The sequence below is a fragment of the Electrona antarctica genome (assembly GCF_951216825.1).
Source record: "Electrona antarctica genome assembly, chromosome: 2".
NCBI classification, from domain to species: Eukaryota; Metazoa; Chordata; class Actinopteri; order Myctophiformes; family Myctophidae; genus Electrona; species Electrona antarctica.
In genome coordinates, this window is record NC_136807.1 from 55,663,731 (window position 1) to 55,681,461 (window position 17,731).

The 17,731-nt window shown below is 40.5% G+C and overlaps 1 protein-coding gene across 2 annotated transcripts; it reads right to left on the reverse strand.

Annotated features, from left to right (window-relative positions):
- Positions 1 to 6,906: 6,906 nt before the first annotated feature.
- LOC306940218 (uncharacterized protein) lies at positions 6,907 to 17,255 on the reverse strand. 2 transcript variants are annotated; one of them, XM_079525241.1, is made up of 4 exons: positions 17,132 to 17,255; positions 13,434 to 13,780; positions 10,673 to 10,831; positions 6,907 to 10,319 (listed from the first exon to the last, which is right to left on the reverse strand). In XM_079525241.1, exons 2-4 carry the CDS (start codon positions 13,711 to 13,713, stop codon positions 8,080 to 8,082), a joined length of 2,679 nt encoding a protein of 892 aa, XP_079381367.1. In that variant the 5' UTR covers positions 13,714 to 13,780; positions 17,132 to 17,255; the 3' UTR covers positions 6,907 to 8,079. The 2 variants fall into 2 exon arrangements, with proteins under 2 accessions (XP_079381367.1, XP_079381366.1); XM_079525240.1 differs by having other exon boundaries at positions 10,640 to 10,831.
- Positions 17,256 to 17,731: the final 476 nt, after the last annotated feature.

Below are 17,731 nucleotides of genomic sequence, written 5' to 3' on the forward strand. Positions count from 1 at the left end.
CATTTGATGCTTCAAATCTAACCATTTTTTACTACAAATAGGCCTATGTATTTGTACTTTTTCAAAACTGTGTACATCCATTGTTGTATTATTGATGTTGCCAAATCATTTATGATTAATTTGTATTTTTGTTGTTAAATGGGGTGAGATTATATTGCTTTTCGCAGACAATACGAAAGTTTGTGACAAGGAGAAAATGAAAGAGAGGTCTGTCTTTTTAACAAATGAAAACAAACACCAAAAAAGAAACAAGAAACTCTGAGCAGTGAAAAAAAGACTTTAAACACAGAGCATAACCAAGTTGAAATAGGTGTGTCAGAACAATGCAAAGTTAAAAATAGACAAAAGACAATAACCAAACAAAATCACTCATTCATTCAGGAGACTAGAGGACCCAGTATCGAGTGGCATATCTAGTGGCAAAGTGAATGTAATAGTGTTTAAAATCCAGCATTTATGCAGTGGCCGAAGCAAGTTCATCCACTGTCCACACGATGGAACCATTGCGCTGCTTACTTGGTAGACATTATAGTATAGGCTAGTAATAGACAGTGGTGTAAGAAAGGAAACTAAGTACAATTGTGAGGTATTTGTACTTTACTTGAGTGTTTCCACTTTTACTTCTACTCCACTACACATCAGAGCCAAAATGTGTTTACTCAATCCACTACATTGACTACAATAATTTGAAAACTCTAGTTACTTTGGAGTTTTAACTTTGATTAGAAAACACACATTAACCTGCACTTGTCTTCAGCCCAATTACACATTTCGGCTATTTGAAAATAGCAGATCTACACGCTCACAATGTGGTGTGATGCGACGCATTGTGAGCTGGTAGATTTGGCCCTATAGCCACTTGCCCAAATGTGATGACCTCTTCACATTTGTGATGACGGCTATGGCCGTTTTAAGCCCAAGGAGTGTTTTTCTTGCTAAACTAATGTTTGGAATGGATTCAGAATCATGCAAACCCCCTAGTTTGACACATGCTACACATGCTACTTAAAGCTAGAGATGTCCCGATACTGTATTGTTATCGGAAAATAATCGGTATCGGCCCTTATTTTTGAGTGGTGCAACCACTCCAAGGAACAGCAATGCCCGTGTTAACCTATGTGACTATGAGTAGCAGCAGGGGAAAAAGTGGCGCTGTTGTGCCAGAAACAGAGAGAGAGATAGTGCTGCACTGTTGCCTGCTAATGAGAGACAGAGAGAGAGGGGGGGGGGGGGGGGGGGGGAGTTGCACCACTCAGTTCACACGGGTGTGATTTTTATTTATCGGCAGATATGCCAGTCTAACCACCGATCCGACACAGGGGTAAGGGGTTGACACTATGGCAGGTAAATAAAACGTAAAACGCAATAAAGAAAAAATAGTAAACTAAAAAGCAAGAGAACATTTGCTATACATCAAAGCAGAAGCAGTGTTTGGTTAGTGTGCCCATGGCAATCCTTTTTAACAGTCCCTAGACCACTGATTCCCAAACAGTTTATTTGGCTCTAGACCCATAAAAGATATGATACGTTACGTTATTTTCTCTCTCTCTCTCTCTCTCTCTTTCTCGCAACAGTACAACCAACTAATGTAACGTTATGGTTACATTAATAATAGTGATGAATGGAACAAAACAATATTGTAACGTTTAGCACCCTGAGCTGGAATCGAACCCCGATCTCCAACTCAGCATACAAGCCACGTAGGTAAGAGAGCTAGCTCCCTTTGGAGGAGCGACTTGTCTTACAATATTATTACGCTGCTACTATTAACTACTGCTTCTTTACAATCACATAAACAAGCTACAATAGTATTACTGCTGCAGTGCTGCTAGTATTAACAAGGATATATGAGTGAAATAGGCTACTCATCATGTTCCATGTGAAAATATTCACGAGTCAATAATATAAGTCTATAAATGTAGTAAAAACACAAATCAGTTCATCTTTTTACCTGTAGCTGTGTTTCTTTCAGTGGTTGAGCTGCTAACAAACAAACGTCCTCCTGCTGCTTAACGACCACACTGTTTTCAAACCATACCTTTTACTTTTAATGTTATTATTGAAGTGTCAACAGTCCAAAAGTCCAGCGGGCGAACACGCAAAAGGGTTCATGCGCACTAGCGCTGCTGCTGGAGCGAGCACGGTGCACGTACCATAAAGGGTCACGAGGGGGAGCCATGGTACAGTGTAATACAGTGGAACAGCTATACTGTGATCTCATCAAAGTAGGCTATAACTTCACTAAATCATTTTAAATATAAGCGTATAAAAACTGATGGATAATTTTGAGTTATTGTAGATCTGTTATTTTGTGGATGGAAGTTTCCATGTTCCCAATGACTTTGTATCTTCATGCCACATGACTTTGTACCTTTCATATCTCATGCCCTGTATCCCACTAAGTTACATCTCATTTCTGCCCCAGCGTAAAACAGATAGTATTAAATCTCACTCTCCCCCAGTCAGCGAGTAAGATAAAGAATTGTTGTTTCCAGAGTGTCTGCCTTTCTGTGGAAAACACCCTATTATTCGGCCTTGGTGCTTTGCCAGAGCAGACAAGTTGTCTCCTAGTTACGTTAGCTGGTGGGCTTTAACTTAAATTATGAACTACATTTAGATGATTAACTACATATCCCATACATTATGCTTCCTGGTTTGGACAGGAAGTGACAGTGAATCATCCTTTGGTTGTTTGACACATTGCTCTGTGTAGCGTATTCTATCTGATTACAATATCTATATATACCGTGTCCATTTTGTGGCACGGGGGAGAGACATTTTGTAATTTGGCTGTATGTGGGATCTGTTCTGTGCTCTCTCCGAACTGAAAATGAATCGACAAAACCATATGCTCTGACTGGACAATCATTCTTTCTGGTGGACTCATTTTTCCTATTGGGTATTTAAAGGTATTTTTCTAGAAGAGTATTTCCTGCTTAAGGTAACATTTGGATATTGATCTTTCTCTTAAAAGTATTCCTGTTAAAGCTAATTCTCAACTTTATCATCTAAAAGGTTTAATAACCATTTTTGCCAATTGTTAGAGGCTCTCTGCCTAGATTTGTGGTGCAGAGTATTTATTTGTACAGTTTTATAGTTTCAGCTCTGTTGCAGCTCAGTAATACAGTAATACAGTCCTTTTTATCATTAGTGAATCATTAATTGTCCTTTCTGCATTTTATATGCAACAATTGGTCTTCGATCCTTCCCTTATCTTAAATATTTCCAAAAAAAACATTTGATGTTCAAATCTAACCATTTCTACTACAAATAGGCCTATGTATTTGCACTTTTTCAAATCTGTGTACATCCATTGTTGTATTATTGATGTTGCCAAATAATTTATGATTAATTTGTATTTTTGTTGATAAATGGGGTGAGATTAACCTTATATCTATATTGCTTTTTGCAGACAATAAGAAAGTTTGTGACAAGGAGAAAATTAAAGAGAGGTCTGTCTTTTTAACAAATGAAAACAAACACCAAAAATGAAACAAGAAACTCTGAACAGTGAACAAAGGACTTTAAACAGAGAGCATAACCAAGTTGAAATAGGTGTGTCAGAACAATGCAAAATTAAAAATAGACAAAAGACAATAACCAAACAAAATCACTCATTAATTCAGGAGACTAGAGGACCCAGTATCGAGTGGCATATCTAGTGGCAAAGTGAATGTAGTGTTTAAAATCCAGCATAAATGCAGTGGTCGAAGCAAGTTCATCCACTGTCCACACGATGGAACCATTGCGCTGATTATTTGGTAGACATTATAGTATAGGCTAGTAATAGACAGTGGTGTAAGAAAGGAAACTAAGTACATGTAGGCTACTTAAGTACAATTGTGAGGTATTTGTAGTGTTTCCACTTTTACTCCACTACACATCAGAGCCAAAATGTGTTTACTCAATCCACTACATTGACTACAATAATTTGAAAACTCTAGTTACTTTGGAGTTTTAACTTTGATTAGAAAACACACATTAACCTGCACTTGTCTTCAGCCCAATTACACATTTCGGCTATTTGAAAATAGCAGATCTACACGCTCACAATGTGGTGTGATGCGACGCATTGTGAGCTGGTAGATTTGGCCCTATAGCCACTTGCCCAAATGTGATGACCTCTTCACATTTGTGATGACGGCTATGGCCGTTTTAAGCCCAAGGAGTGTTTTTCTTGCTAAACTAATGTTTGGAATGGATTCAGAATCATGCAAACCCCCTAGTTTGACACATGCTACACATGCTACTTAAAGCTAGAGATGTCCCGATACTGTATTGTTATCGGAAAATAATCGGTATCGGCCCTTATTTTTGAGTGGTGCAACCACTCCAAGGAACAGCAATGCCCGTGTTAACCTATGTGACTATGAGTAGCAGCAGGGGAAAAAGTGGAGCTGTTGTGCCAGAAACAGAGAGAGAGATAGTGCTGCACTGTTGCCTGCTAATGAGAGACAGAGAGAGAGGGGGGGGGGGGGGGGAGTTGCACCACTCAGTTCACACGGGTGTGATTTTTATTTATCGGCAGATATGCCAGTCTAACCACCGATCCGACACAGGGGTAAGGGGTTGACACTATGGCAGGTAAATAAAACGTTGGGGTATGTGGAGTTTGCTTTCGAGTTTCAAACTGCAAGTGCACATATGAGTGAGGAGTCTGCTATAAACACAACACGACATATATAGCTAGATAGCTATAAACAACACAAGATCACAACACTGGAATCGGTATTCGGTATCGGCAGTGTTGTCCCTGAACGCGTCCATAGAACGATCGTTCACGAACACGTTCATATTTTGGGGGAACGTGAACGGAACGTACTGTATTTCTGCTTGATGAACGTCATTGTGAACGCATTCATTTCTGGCGTGCGTGAACGTCTCTTTCTCACGTTCAACTTTGTTCAAGAGTGAGTGTTTCCATAGAGCCTTCCAGGCTAAACCTCCGTTAAAACACACCCTAAACAGGCCTTAATATCTAGCAGAAAACCCACCAATAAGCCCTTATATCCGACACAAATTAATTAATCTTTCTCAGCCGTACAATTTCACTGGAGCGTGCAGCGCGTATAACTGCATGATGATCCAGTAATGCACACAGACAGCAGACACATACAGAACATGTCCCGACCCAAACACTGAGGAGATAAACTAAACGTGTTGTCGTTTGATTCAACATTTTGAATGTTTCAATGTTTCAAACATATTTTTGCGTCCAACTGTCCATACATACATCTCCCTTCCTCCACAGAAGCACAGTAATGATTTATTCTTCGTCATGTGTTCCATGCTGAAAATAGCTGATCTACAAGCTCACAACGCGTTGCGTCCGTGACGCGTTGTGAGCTTGTAGATCAGCTATTTTCAGCACGCGGAGATATGCAGGCTGTGAGAACTAAACTGAGAACTGAGCGCCTTCACAATAAAAGCATGCAGCTTTCACAAGTTCGCCAATAATAAAGACAAGGAAAAATAATTAAGAATTCGGTGGCATTTCACATTGGAAAAGAGGTATTTTTAATTAACTGAATTAATTTGGATAATGGTAATGGAGATATTGTAAAAGTGGTCACTTTATTAATCCCAAAGTTTTTTTTTTAAAGGTGTAGTGAAATGAAAAATACATTTTTGTGTGTTTTTATATCAAACGTCCATAAAAATATTATTTGTATTACTTCCTGAAAACAAAAACGTGCTGCGTGATGACGTGTCGAGGCCCACATCGATAAAAGCCAATAAAAATGAAGCTCACCCGTTTAATTCCCCATATGTGCGCATCCGTGCAGCACAGCTGCTATTGATTACAGAAATCCTCCGTTTTTGTTCCCATTCAAGATATCATCCAGACAGTGTATTACTCGGTTTCAACTTAATCATCACGCTAAAATATGTATCTGAAAACATTATAGGGTAGAAATAAGCCACATAACAGTAAACTGGTACAGCTGGCCGTCTTATCTGATTTGTAAACAAACACACAGCATGCTGCTGCGTATAGCATAGCAACCGTCCATAGCTACCGTCCCATCGCCTGAAGGGATGCAACACTCTGATTGGTTCAGAAACTTCAGACCGGTGTTTCAACTTGAACCATTTGAAACTTCCAAATAAAATGTCCACCATTTCCGTTTCACAGCACCTTTAAGGTTTGGACTTCATTACCAATAGGAATAAAGTATGCGGTTCTATGGCTATCGGCTGTGGCAATAATTTTGAGAAAAATCAAATAAAACAAATAAATTAAAGATGGAGTCCTGTGATTTTTTTCCCACCCTAAAGCATGATCATCAGTTCTTATTGTTATATAAGGAGGTATACTTTTTTCAAAAAAGTGTACAGTATGTTAAAATGTTGTTTTTATGTTGGGTGGTTCCACCTGAACTGAAGCCGCACCCACAGCTGTAGTTGTATGATAAAGGGGGAGGGGCTGATAGTGTGGTGTCACTATATTACTGTTTATTTTATTGGCCCGTTTGACCGTCAAGGGTTCAGCCTCCAGGAAGAAACCCTAAATACGAAGTTAATACACCATTGCACATAAAAACGACTCCAGGGTGTCTAATGAAGTAGGCTACTGTCACCTCATAGACACATGAAAAACTGAAAAAATAAAAAAAATGTGGCATCTTTAAGAAAAAAAAAAGAAGGAAAAAAATAAACATGAACCATGGAACCATGACCTGAACTAGTTCATAAAAAAGTGAACATTCCCAACACTGCCTGCTTGTGCCGGTAATCCATGGCTACTTCGCTAGCTTACCTCTCCTTGCTAACTAGCTTTACACTGGAAACTTACTGGTAAACCTTTCTTCCGAACGACTCCTGGGCACCATAACCTGATAAGTTATACTCTGCAGCTTAACATGAGCGTTGCATTCAGAGAAAAGTAATGGAGACGTTGAAGCATTCTTTGGTCGAGTCTGGCATATTTATTTATTCTCCGGTCCACTCATCTCACGGTGGCCGGCTCCTCTCTCTCTCTCACAGACACAGACTGAACCACATGGCTGAAGTCCTGGATGTAATAGCAGGCACACATGGAGAATGACCCTGCACACAATACCGTGCGCTTTGGCGCCTCACTGTGGCACAAGCATAATACTACACATCAACTGAGGACATACATAATACACTATATTCACATTGTCACTCAACAGGCGTTGTACTCTCAGCAGAACAAAAAGGATACAAAGTCAATTGCATTTTTGGGGCCTATAGGCCTTAGCCATAGAAGCTAGCCTCTTTTTGTTTTTGCCTCCTCGAGGCCTATACTAAACCAAACATATATCCACGCTATTGGCACTGCAGCCATATAATGTCAAGAAAGTAACAAAACAAAATAAGTAGCTTGTCCAAAAATAAACGGGAAGATCCTCGAATGTTTTAGGCCAGTGGCTCTCATTTCATAGATGGAATCAAATAAATTAAACAATTAATTAATCCATGGCGGTCGGAGATTCCCGGCCGATGTTGTCGATTTCATTTAGAGAGTTTTCTGTCTCTTTGGGATATTCAACCTCGATCTCGTTTACAAAGTTCTCTGCCTCTTCAGGTGAATTAAACCCGTGGTTAACGCCGCCATGCTCACAGCATATTGTCGCCGGAAAAATTGTATAGTACCTTATTTTCAGTGTGCATTCACCTGCCATTGTTGCGATGGCGCACAGTGCGCGACAAACAATTCAAGCAGCGTGGACGTTGAGTGATTCATACGCTATTATTAGTGCCTCGTAGGATTAACACTAAATCTTTCTGTGGTGTCTGTTCAGGGAACCTGACTCACTGGAACTCTTGTCACAATGCTAACATTGGAAAGGTTTTTCTCTAGTGTGGACACCAAGCCCCCTCTCCAACATTGAGGCGCTCCGCCCTAGTGGTAAGAGCGGGGACTGCAGGCGGACCCGTGGAGTTATGACGAGGAAACCCAGTGCATCTGGGCTTTAACATTGAGCACTCGTTTGCACTTCCGCATTTTGGACAAGAAATGCGGAAGTAGACAGTTCTTCCGGGTGCTTCAAAATGCCACTGAGCAACTTCCACTGAAATGAATAGCGGGGGGCTATCGCTCTGGTTCAGTCTCTATCTTTTTAATACTATATGGTGGACACGCTGGTGTATCTTCAGGGAACCTGGCACCTTGAAACTCTTGTCACAATGTTTACATTGGAAAGGCTTTTCTCCAGTGTGGACACGCTGGTGTGTTTTCAGTACACCTGCATGTCTGAAACTCTTGTTACAGCGTGTACATTGAAAAGGTTTTTCTCCAGTGTGAACATGCTGGTGTTTTTTCAGACTACTTGATATACTGAAACTCTTGTCACAATGTTTACAGTGGAAAGGTTTTTCTCCAGTGTGGATCCGCTGGTGTGTTTTCAGACTACTTGATGTACCGAAACTCTTGTCACAATATTTACAGTGGAAAGGTTTTTCTCCAGTGTGGATACGCTGGTGTTCTTTCAGGTGATGTGAACACTTGAAACTCTTGTTACAATGTTTACATTGGAAAGGTTTTTCTCCAGTGTGGACACGCTGGTGTGTTTTCAGTACACCTGACAAACTGAAACTCTTATCACAATGTTTACATTGGAAGGGTTTTTCTCCAGTGTGGACATGCTGGTGTTTCTTCAGATTACCCGATACGGTGAAACTCTTGTCACAATGTTTACAGTGGAAAGGCTTTTCTCCAGTGTGGACACGCTGGTGTGTTTTCAGTACACCTGACTGACTGAAACTCTTATCACAATGTTTACATTGGAAGGGTTTTTCTCCAGTGTGGATACGCTGGTGTTCTTTCAGGTGATGTGACACCTTGAAACTCTTGTCACAATGTTTACAGTGGAAAGGTTTTTCTTCAGTGTGTACACGCTGGTGTGCCTTCAGACTACTTACAAATCTGAAACTCTTGTCACAATGTTTACATTGGAAAGGTTTTTCTCCAGTATGGATACGCTGGTGTGTCTTCAGATTACTTGAAGCAGTGAAACTCTTGTCACAATGTTTACAGTGGAAAGGTTTTTCTCCAGTGTGTACACGCTGGTGTGCCTTCAGACTACTTAAAAATCTGAAACTCTTGTCACAATGTTTACATTGGAAAGGCTTTTCTCCAGTGTGGACATGCTGGTGTGTTTTCAGTACACCTGACAAACTGACACTCTTATCACAATGTTTACATTGGAAGGGTTTTTTTCCAGTGTGGACACGCTGGTGTCTCTTCAGATTACCCGAGTCGGTGAAACTCTTGTCACAATGTTTACAGTGGAAAGGTTTTTCTCCAGTGTCGATACGCTGGTGTGTCATCAGACTACTTGAATCAATGAAACTCTTGTCACAATGTTTACAGTGGAAAGGTTTTTCTCCAGTGTGGATAAGCTGGTGTGTCATCAGACTACTTGAACCAATGAAACTCTTGTCACAATGTTTACAGTGGAAAGGTTTTTCTCCAGTGTGGACATGCTGGTGTTTCTTCAGGGAACCAGACTCACTGAAACTCTTGTCACAATGTTTACATTGGAAAGGCTTTTCTCCAGTGTGGACATGCTGGTGTTTCTTCAGGGAACCAGACTCACTGAAACTCTTGTCACAATGTTTACATTGGAAATGCTTTTCTCCAGTGTGGACACGCTGGTGTGTTTTCAGTACACCTGACTGACTGAAACTCTTGTCACAATGTTTACATTGGAAAGCTTTTTCTCCAGTGTGTACACGCTGGTGTGCCTTCAGACTACTTAAAAATCTGAAACTCTTGTCACAATGTTTACAGTGGAAAGGTTTTTCTCCAGTGTGGATACGTTGGTGTGTCTTCAGACTACTTGAAGCAGTGAAACTCTTGTCACAATGTTTACATTGGAAAGGTTTTTCTCCAGTGTGGACACACTGGTGTGTCTTCAGGTTAGGTAAATTACTGAAACTCTTGCCACAGTGTTCACATATGTGGCTTTTATTACCTGTGAAAGTCAGCTGATGTGTCTGTACTTCTTCTAGTTCAGGTAAAGTCTTGGTAAACCGTTGATGACTGTAAGGTCTCGGTTCGTCAGTGTCTCCTTGTTTCTGGCTGATTGTAGAGTTGGTGATTTGCTGACAGGCTGCTGAGGTGATCTGTCCATTACTCAGCACTTGGCAGTAGAGGTGATCAGATAGAGCTGCTGAGGTGATCTGTCCATTACTCAGCACTTGGCAGTAGAGGTGATCAGATAGAGCTGATAGAGCTGCTGAGGTGATCTGTCCATTCCTCAGCTTTTGGCAGTAGAGGTCATTGTGACTCCTCCTGATGTGTCTATGGAGGAACACCTGAGATGTCTTGGAAGACTGGGACCACACTCCTGAGAGAGAGAGAGAGAGAGAGAGAGAGAGAGATCGGGTGACAGAGGGGGAGTGAAGGGGAGAGGCAGGATAAAAATGGTGAGTACAGCGAACTCTAAAAGCCTCCGTCATCAAACAAGTCCTGTGTTTGGGAGTCCTACGGCTCCTCTGTTAATTTATTTTCTATTCATCATCTTTCTATTTTCATTCATGCCAACTGCCAGGTGACCTCCATGTTTCTCCTCCCAATCATCACTGTCTTCAGTCACTTCAGTGTCAGATTCAAGTTCAAGTTCAACTTCAGAGCAGTGGGAAGAGAAGTCTTCATCACTATCTTCACCTTGCACTGCTAGTAATGTCAACGTTGACCCACCAGGTTCCTCTGGTCTTTGAAGTAGTTCCTCCTGTTCCTCTTTAAGCTCCTCCTGTTCCTGATTAATGTGTGGAGGCTCTGGCTCCTCCTGGAGCAGACTGAGGCTCCTCTCCTGTTCAGAAGAAACCTCCTCTTTACACACAACCATGTGCAGGATGTCTAGGAGCAGAAACATAACGTGATGGTCAACACTGGATTCCTAAAATGTAAATCCATAATTCTCAAATAATGTACAAAATTAGCGATTACCTACCAAGATAAGATTGACTAAACCATTACTAACTACAGGTTATTATTGTTGTTTTAGCAAGACTTTAGCAAATAATAATAATAATAATAAATCTAGTTACTTTAGGACCAAATTGAATAATGGTGTTACAGCATTGGTTTTTAATCATGCAATTCTGAAACAATTTTAAAAATATGATACTGCAGCTCTGATTTGGTAGTACATTTGTCATAAATTAGTCATGCCACTCAGTGCGTTATGAAACAGAAGCACTTCTGACAATGAAAGCTTGAAATGTAAAAGATTTCCATGGCGTAGCTCTGGGTCGGTACGTCTGTAAATGAGTCTGTGAATCTGCCTGCCTGTGTGTCTGAGGCAAATCTCACAAACGACCGTAGCGGTCAAATCTCACAAACTACCGTAGCGATCAAATCTCAAACTACTGTAGCGGTCATATCTCACAAACTACCGTATCGGTCAAATCTCACGCAATAGCTCATTTTGGAAATGTCTGGGTTTAACGAGACACACTGCTGTCTCGTTAAACCCAGCTGGGTGAATAACCTAATCAACGTCACCACAGTAAACGCTCCATATAAGTTATAACTATGTAAACGCTAATGTTAATGTCCACTGCATACAAGCAAGTTACATGATGACCACGCAATGTTACAGTCCACTGTATACAGTAGGGGTGTAACGATGTAGTAACTATCGAAATATCGATTTTAATAAAAAATATCGAAGTATATCCATATGTAAACAGCAAATATCATATCGTTTGACTTTGTATCGTAACGTCAATGGAAATAATCGGTATCTAATCGTTTTGCAATGGAAATAAATTAATTGTATTCTCTGTGTTCATGTCAAGGCGTGGGTTTGCCCATAATGTGTTCAAATACAATGTCCATCTATTTGCCAGAGAATCACTGTTTAATTATTTATATCCATAATAATGAATCTTTCCCTTAAAAAAACCTGCACTATCCACACATTTAATGTATTTGCTAGATAGTTACTGAATCGATTTCAAATCATTGAATTGTATCATATCACCATAATCAACCAATATCGTTCATGTATCGTATCGTCAACCATGTATCGTATCGAATCGCTGTTAAAATGTATCGTTACACCCCTAGTATACAGGCGATTTGGTTTCCAAAATGCTTAGTATTGTAGCCGACGTCCATCGCCTCATTGTTATTGTGCCCAACATAACAGATCTGCAAGCTGTCGACATGCCATGAGCAGCACATTGATGGCTTGTATGTCTGTTCTTTTGGATAGGCAACGCACATTACACGTGCTGCTACCGTATGTATCTGGGTTTGAGAGGCAATGATTAATGTAAATGTACAGTAGTTAACTAGGTTATAGCCAAGTTGGCAGTGGCAGTTATAAAATTGTAGCTCTGTTCGGGACTGTTGCACAACGGTGAATGATGAAAAAGTTACACTTTGCGGAACGGGGACAATAATGGACATAACTGCGTCACTTCAGAGGAAACTAAAGGGAGCTGCTACTTCTTCAGAGATGTTTGCCTACGCACCCCTGGCTAGAATCCATTAGAAGGTACAAATGGAATATTAACAGCCAATGTGAGTTACATAAACATACGGTAACATAACAATGCCCATCTAGTGTTTTTTTTGTCAGGTGAAACCTGGCTAACATCTAGATTGGCTGCTTCTAGCCAATGGGACAGCTTCTGGCCAATGGGAAGGAGAGAGGCACATATCCTCAGCATGACCAAGCAACAACAGTGCCAGTTGCCGTGGGCTCCCCCGCGCCCACCCGCCTCCCCGCTCCTCTGGCCTCAGAGTCTGAGGCCAGAGGAGCGGGGAGGCGGGTGGGCAGTCTGAGGCTCAGACTGTATCAAATATGAATGACTGACTATCGTACACGATACAGAGCCACCTCCCCAACGATATCGTGACAAAAAAGGGAAACAACGGAGACAGCGTCTCTTTCACCTGACAAATATCACTGTCATTTCTTGTTTTGTTTTTTCGGGTTTCCAGGACTAACATTATGGTAATTGTACCCAGTTAGGGTAGGGTAGGTCCGGGCCTTAATTTTCAGGCCTGATGAGAACTCTCTCTCTCTCTCGAAGTCCTGATGTCACTCGCTCATCCCTTGGTTCAAAGAAGAAAATTCTCTATGGAGAATAACATGGGGTCATCTTAAAATCGTCTTATATAGAAATTGAGGTACTGTCCTGAAGATATTGTCGGGGAGGTGTCTCTGTATCGTTCATGACAGTCAGTCCCTCATTTGATACAGTCTGTTTTTAGCGAAAATTGTACTAATTTGTCAGTTGATTCTTCAAATCCATACGAGTGAAACGGCCGGGATGATTTGTTTATTTTTCAAACACAGTTCTTATATGAGGCGATCTAATATCCCCCTATGGGGATTACAATGCAAATAAAAAACGATATTGATGTCAGACTTTGGTGCTCAATTGTGGCAGCCCTACAGAACAGAACATATTAAAGAAAGGAAGAGCACATGTATGAAACTTACTGAGGTGTGGCTGGTCTTCAACTTCCTGTTTAATAGAGATGTCTTCAGCTTCCTGTTTAATAGAGATATCTTCAGGTTCCTGTTTTATAGAGATGTCTTCAGCTTCCTGTTTAATAGAGATGTCTTCAGCTTCCTGTTTAATAGAGATGTCTTCAGCTTCCTGTTTAATAGAGACGTCTTCAGCTTCCTGTTTAATAGAAATGTCTTCAGCTTCCTGTTTAATAGAAACGTCCCTCTCTGAGTCTGGAGAGTTCATCTTCACCTGGGAGTGATGCATCATGGGTATTGTAGTTCTTATGAGTCTGGATAGTTAATCTTCACCTGCAGTCTGGACTCCACACACTGATCTGGAATCAAGTGAATAAGGAGGGACTTTAATAACTGGAGACCTAGTGGTGTTAGCCCAACTCTCCAACATGGGAATCTGGAGATTCATCAAAAGCAGATTCACAGCTGCACACAGTTAAACCAGAGTGATTTAAAAAAAAAAGTTGTATGCAAATTGTATGCACATTTATAATAATTATTAAAATAATAATAAATTAATAATTTACATTTGGGGGATATCTTTCACAATAATAAATAAAACATGTTCTAGACATTCTAATGATCACAAAAAATATATATATTACAGGCATTTTACGTACTTTTTTAACAGGATTAAGGGTCAAAGGTCATAGGTTAAAAATCATTAAGAATTCCAGGGATTTTGAAGTTTTGAAGGCATTGCAAATATCATGACTCATGATATTCGCATATAAATACCCCCCACAGAGGCAGAATTTCTTGCCATTGCAATGCCATTGGTCATGATTCATGACCAATGGCATTGCAAGACTAAACAATGAACATCAGGTTTAGGTGAAAAAAAGAACAGAAAAATATGAATTAAGTAATTTATAAAAATAAAAATGTTGCAACTGTAGGTCTTGCAGGGTTAATCCATGAAAAATGTTGCTTTTTTTGGGTATGTTTTTTTGAATGTTTTGAAATAGTAATCATTAAAAACAAAAAGTAGGAAACAAAAAATAAAAAGGACCCATAAAAATGTGTCAACCCCCAAATGGGTCACCGACCCACTGTTTGGGAGCCAGTGGTCTAAAGGATGAAACGGGTAATTAATCAAAGTTATATCTATAATGGATTTAATTTTTATAATGGATTACATTTTTTATAATGGATTGCATTTTTATAGCGCTTTTCTATGCACTACTAGCCCTGGTCCAGTGCTTATAGCGAGTGTCTCACTAACACCCTGACGGGAACGCCAGCTGCTGCTCACTGGCAAAATATCCCACTGCCGTGCGAGCGGTTAGACTTTACCGAAAATAAACAAAACCTTGTAGATACTCACCAAATCAAAGCCTGCTAGACATAGGAAAAAGTCTATTCTCCAGACTGGGAAGCGTCTCAGGTCCCCAGTTTCTCTCTAAAATGCACTTTGTGCCATTTTAATAAAGTAATGTACCGGACAGAGTAACTTCTTCTACTACAGCATTTCCGGGTTCTGCCTGCACCGATCCACTTGGATCTTGGACTTGTATTTTTGTTTCATGACAAAAATAGTGCATTTTAGAGAAGCTGGGGAACTGAGACGCTTCCCAGCCTGGAGAATAGACTTTCACCAACACAAAACAGGCTTTGTTTCGGTGATTAGCGGAGTAGTTGTGTTTATTTTCGGTAAAGTTGGACCCCTCGCACAGCAGTGTAATTTATACCCGTGTGCGCAGAGGCATTCCCATCAGGGCGTTAGTGAGAGACTCGCTATAAGCACTGGGCCAGGGCTAATGCACTATGTGCATGTTCAAAACGCTTACAATGGTCCATTCATTCATACATTGGGATGCATGATATCTAAATTGGCAGATTCCAAGGCATATAAGTCACATCTGCTCTAAATTGCCTTTCAAAGTGGAACAGGATAATGGGATGAGCTGCAGAGCAGGAGGGGGGAACCCAGTGTACTCTCTGCTGCCCCATCTGGCGGAGTCAGGTTAGGTCCAACATGGTTCTTGCAGTAAGAAAATAGTATCCTTAACAGTCTCTAGACCACTGATTCCCAAACATTTTATTTGGCTCAAGACCCATACAAGAAATTATACGTTTGCCCGGGACCCATGCAAGCTAGTGAAAATAGCAGCGGTGGCCGAACGGTTTGCGGAGCGGTCTTGATACCGGAAGGTCGCCAGTTCGAATCCCCGGACCGGCATGTTAAAATTAACACAGCTGAAGTGCCCTTGAGCAAGGCATTGAACCCCAACCATGAAATGTTCTATGAGCGGGGCGTGGCTGTAAACAAGCATCTCGAGCTTAGTCCACTTACCCTGGGTAAACAAAGAACTTTGCTTTGCAGATCTACAAGTTCACAACGCGTCGCGCCACATTGTGAGCTTGCAGATCGGCTATTTTCATTGTAAACATTTTATTTATTTATGGAATTGTTACATTAATAATAGTGATGATGCAACCAACAATGTATATTGTAACGTTTTAGCACCCTGAGCTGGAATCGAACCCCGATCTCCAACTCAGCAGAGCTAGTTAGGTAAAGTTAGCTTAAGTTGTGGCAAATCTGCAAAATAAATGCTTACCACTAGCTTTCTTCACAGATGTGTTCATAAAGGTGTCTACTATCACAGAAAGAAATGTTCCAACCCAACTCCCTTGGGAAACTTTGTGACAGCTGCTGAAAGTTGGGGTACCATTATCAACCAATATAAGGCAAAGAATTCCAAATTTCATTATACTTTAAGTAGCATGTGCAGTGATTTAAATAGGTTTTCAATGTAATGAGTCCCGGGATGCAGGGATGGTCTTTTAGATGAGTCCCAGGGACATTTTATGAGTCCCACTTCAACGACGTTAGGAGTCATATTTTTACAAATTGCAGCCTTTAACTCCCATTTCATTTTATATGGTTATAATGTGGTTGTATTCGTGTAGAAAACAGAAGAAGATTATTCTAAGGCTAGCAAAATAAACTAGAATAAAAAACAGTACAGTAGTACTGTAGTACAGTAGTGCATTCCGTGGATGCAGAGGTCGTTGTTTTATTGCATCCCTTAACTATAAACTGCGTTTTGGGATGCAAAATGCACCCTATTTTAATCTCTGCATGTGACATGTCAAACTAGGGGGTTTTCATGATGCTGAATCCATTCCAAACATTAGTTTTGCACGAAAAACACTCCTTGGGCTAAATTCGGTTGCTTGCAATGGATTCAGCATCATGAAAACCCCCTAGTTTGACATGTCACATGCTACTTAAAGTATAATGAAATTTGGATTTTTTTTTTGCCTTATATTGGTTGATAATGGTACCCCAACTTTCAGCAGCTGTCACAAAGTTTCCCAAGGGAGTTGGTTTGGAACAATTTTGTCTGTGATAGTAGACACCTTCATGAACACATTTGTGAAGAAACCTAGTGGTAAGCATTTTTTTTTCCAGATTTGCAACAACTTAAACTAATTTTCCCTTATTAAGCAGGCAGCCAACAATTAAGCCACGTAGCCAAGAGAGCTATAGCTCCCTTTGGAGGAGCGACTTACAATATTATTGCTGCTGCTAGTATTAAACTGGTTGTTTAGAATCATTTATAACAAACAAGCCGATATGAGAGAAATACTCGAGTCAATAATATGAGTCTATAAATGTAGTAAAAACACAACGTGGTGAATTGATCAGGTCATCTCTTTACCTGGTTTTAGCTGTGTTTCTTTCAGTGGATGAGCTGCTAACAAACAAACGTCCCCGTGATGCTTAACGACCACACTGTTAGGCCCTACTTTTATTATTAAAGTGTCTACAACAGTCCAGCGAGCCGGGGCGAACACACAAGGGTTGTGCACATGCGCACTAGCGCTGCTGCTGGAGCGTGCACGGTGCACGTACCATAAAGGGTCACTAGGGGGAGCCATGGTACAGTGGAACACAGTGGAACAGCTATACTGCGATATCTCATCAAAGTCTATAACTTAACTTCACTGAATAATTGTAATTATAAACTTATAGAAACCATTTGATGAATCAAATCTAACAATTAAATGTCTTCCACTCTCTCTCTCTCTCTCACACACACACGTACACGCACACATTACACATACACTTATTTTGTTTTACCACTAATATGTATTTGTAGGCTACTTTTTCATTTATACTGTGTAGGCCTACATCCATTGTTGTTATAGGGATGGCGATCACGTTTTTTTTGCTCCCGATCCGATTCCGATCATCTGATTTTGAGCATCTGCCGATACCGATTTTCCCCGATATGTATATTTTATAGAACGCGTGTATG

Excerpts from the sequence above, each read along its gene's own strand:
- LOC306940218 (XM_079525240.1), bottom strand. The coding sequence starts at position 13,713 with ATGATGCATCACTCCCAGGTGAAGATGAACTCTCCAGACTCAGAGAGG. Across the intron at positions 10,832-13,433 it reads TGAAGACCAGCCACACCTCA|ACATCCTGCACATGGTTGTG; the intron begins GTAAGTTTCATA and ends TTCTGCTCCTAG. Across the intron at positions 10,320-10,639 it reads GACATTACTAGCAGTGCAAG|GAGTGTGGTCCCAGTCTTCC; the intron begins GTGAAGATAGTG and ends TCTCTCTCTCAG.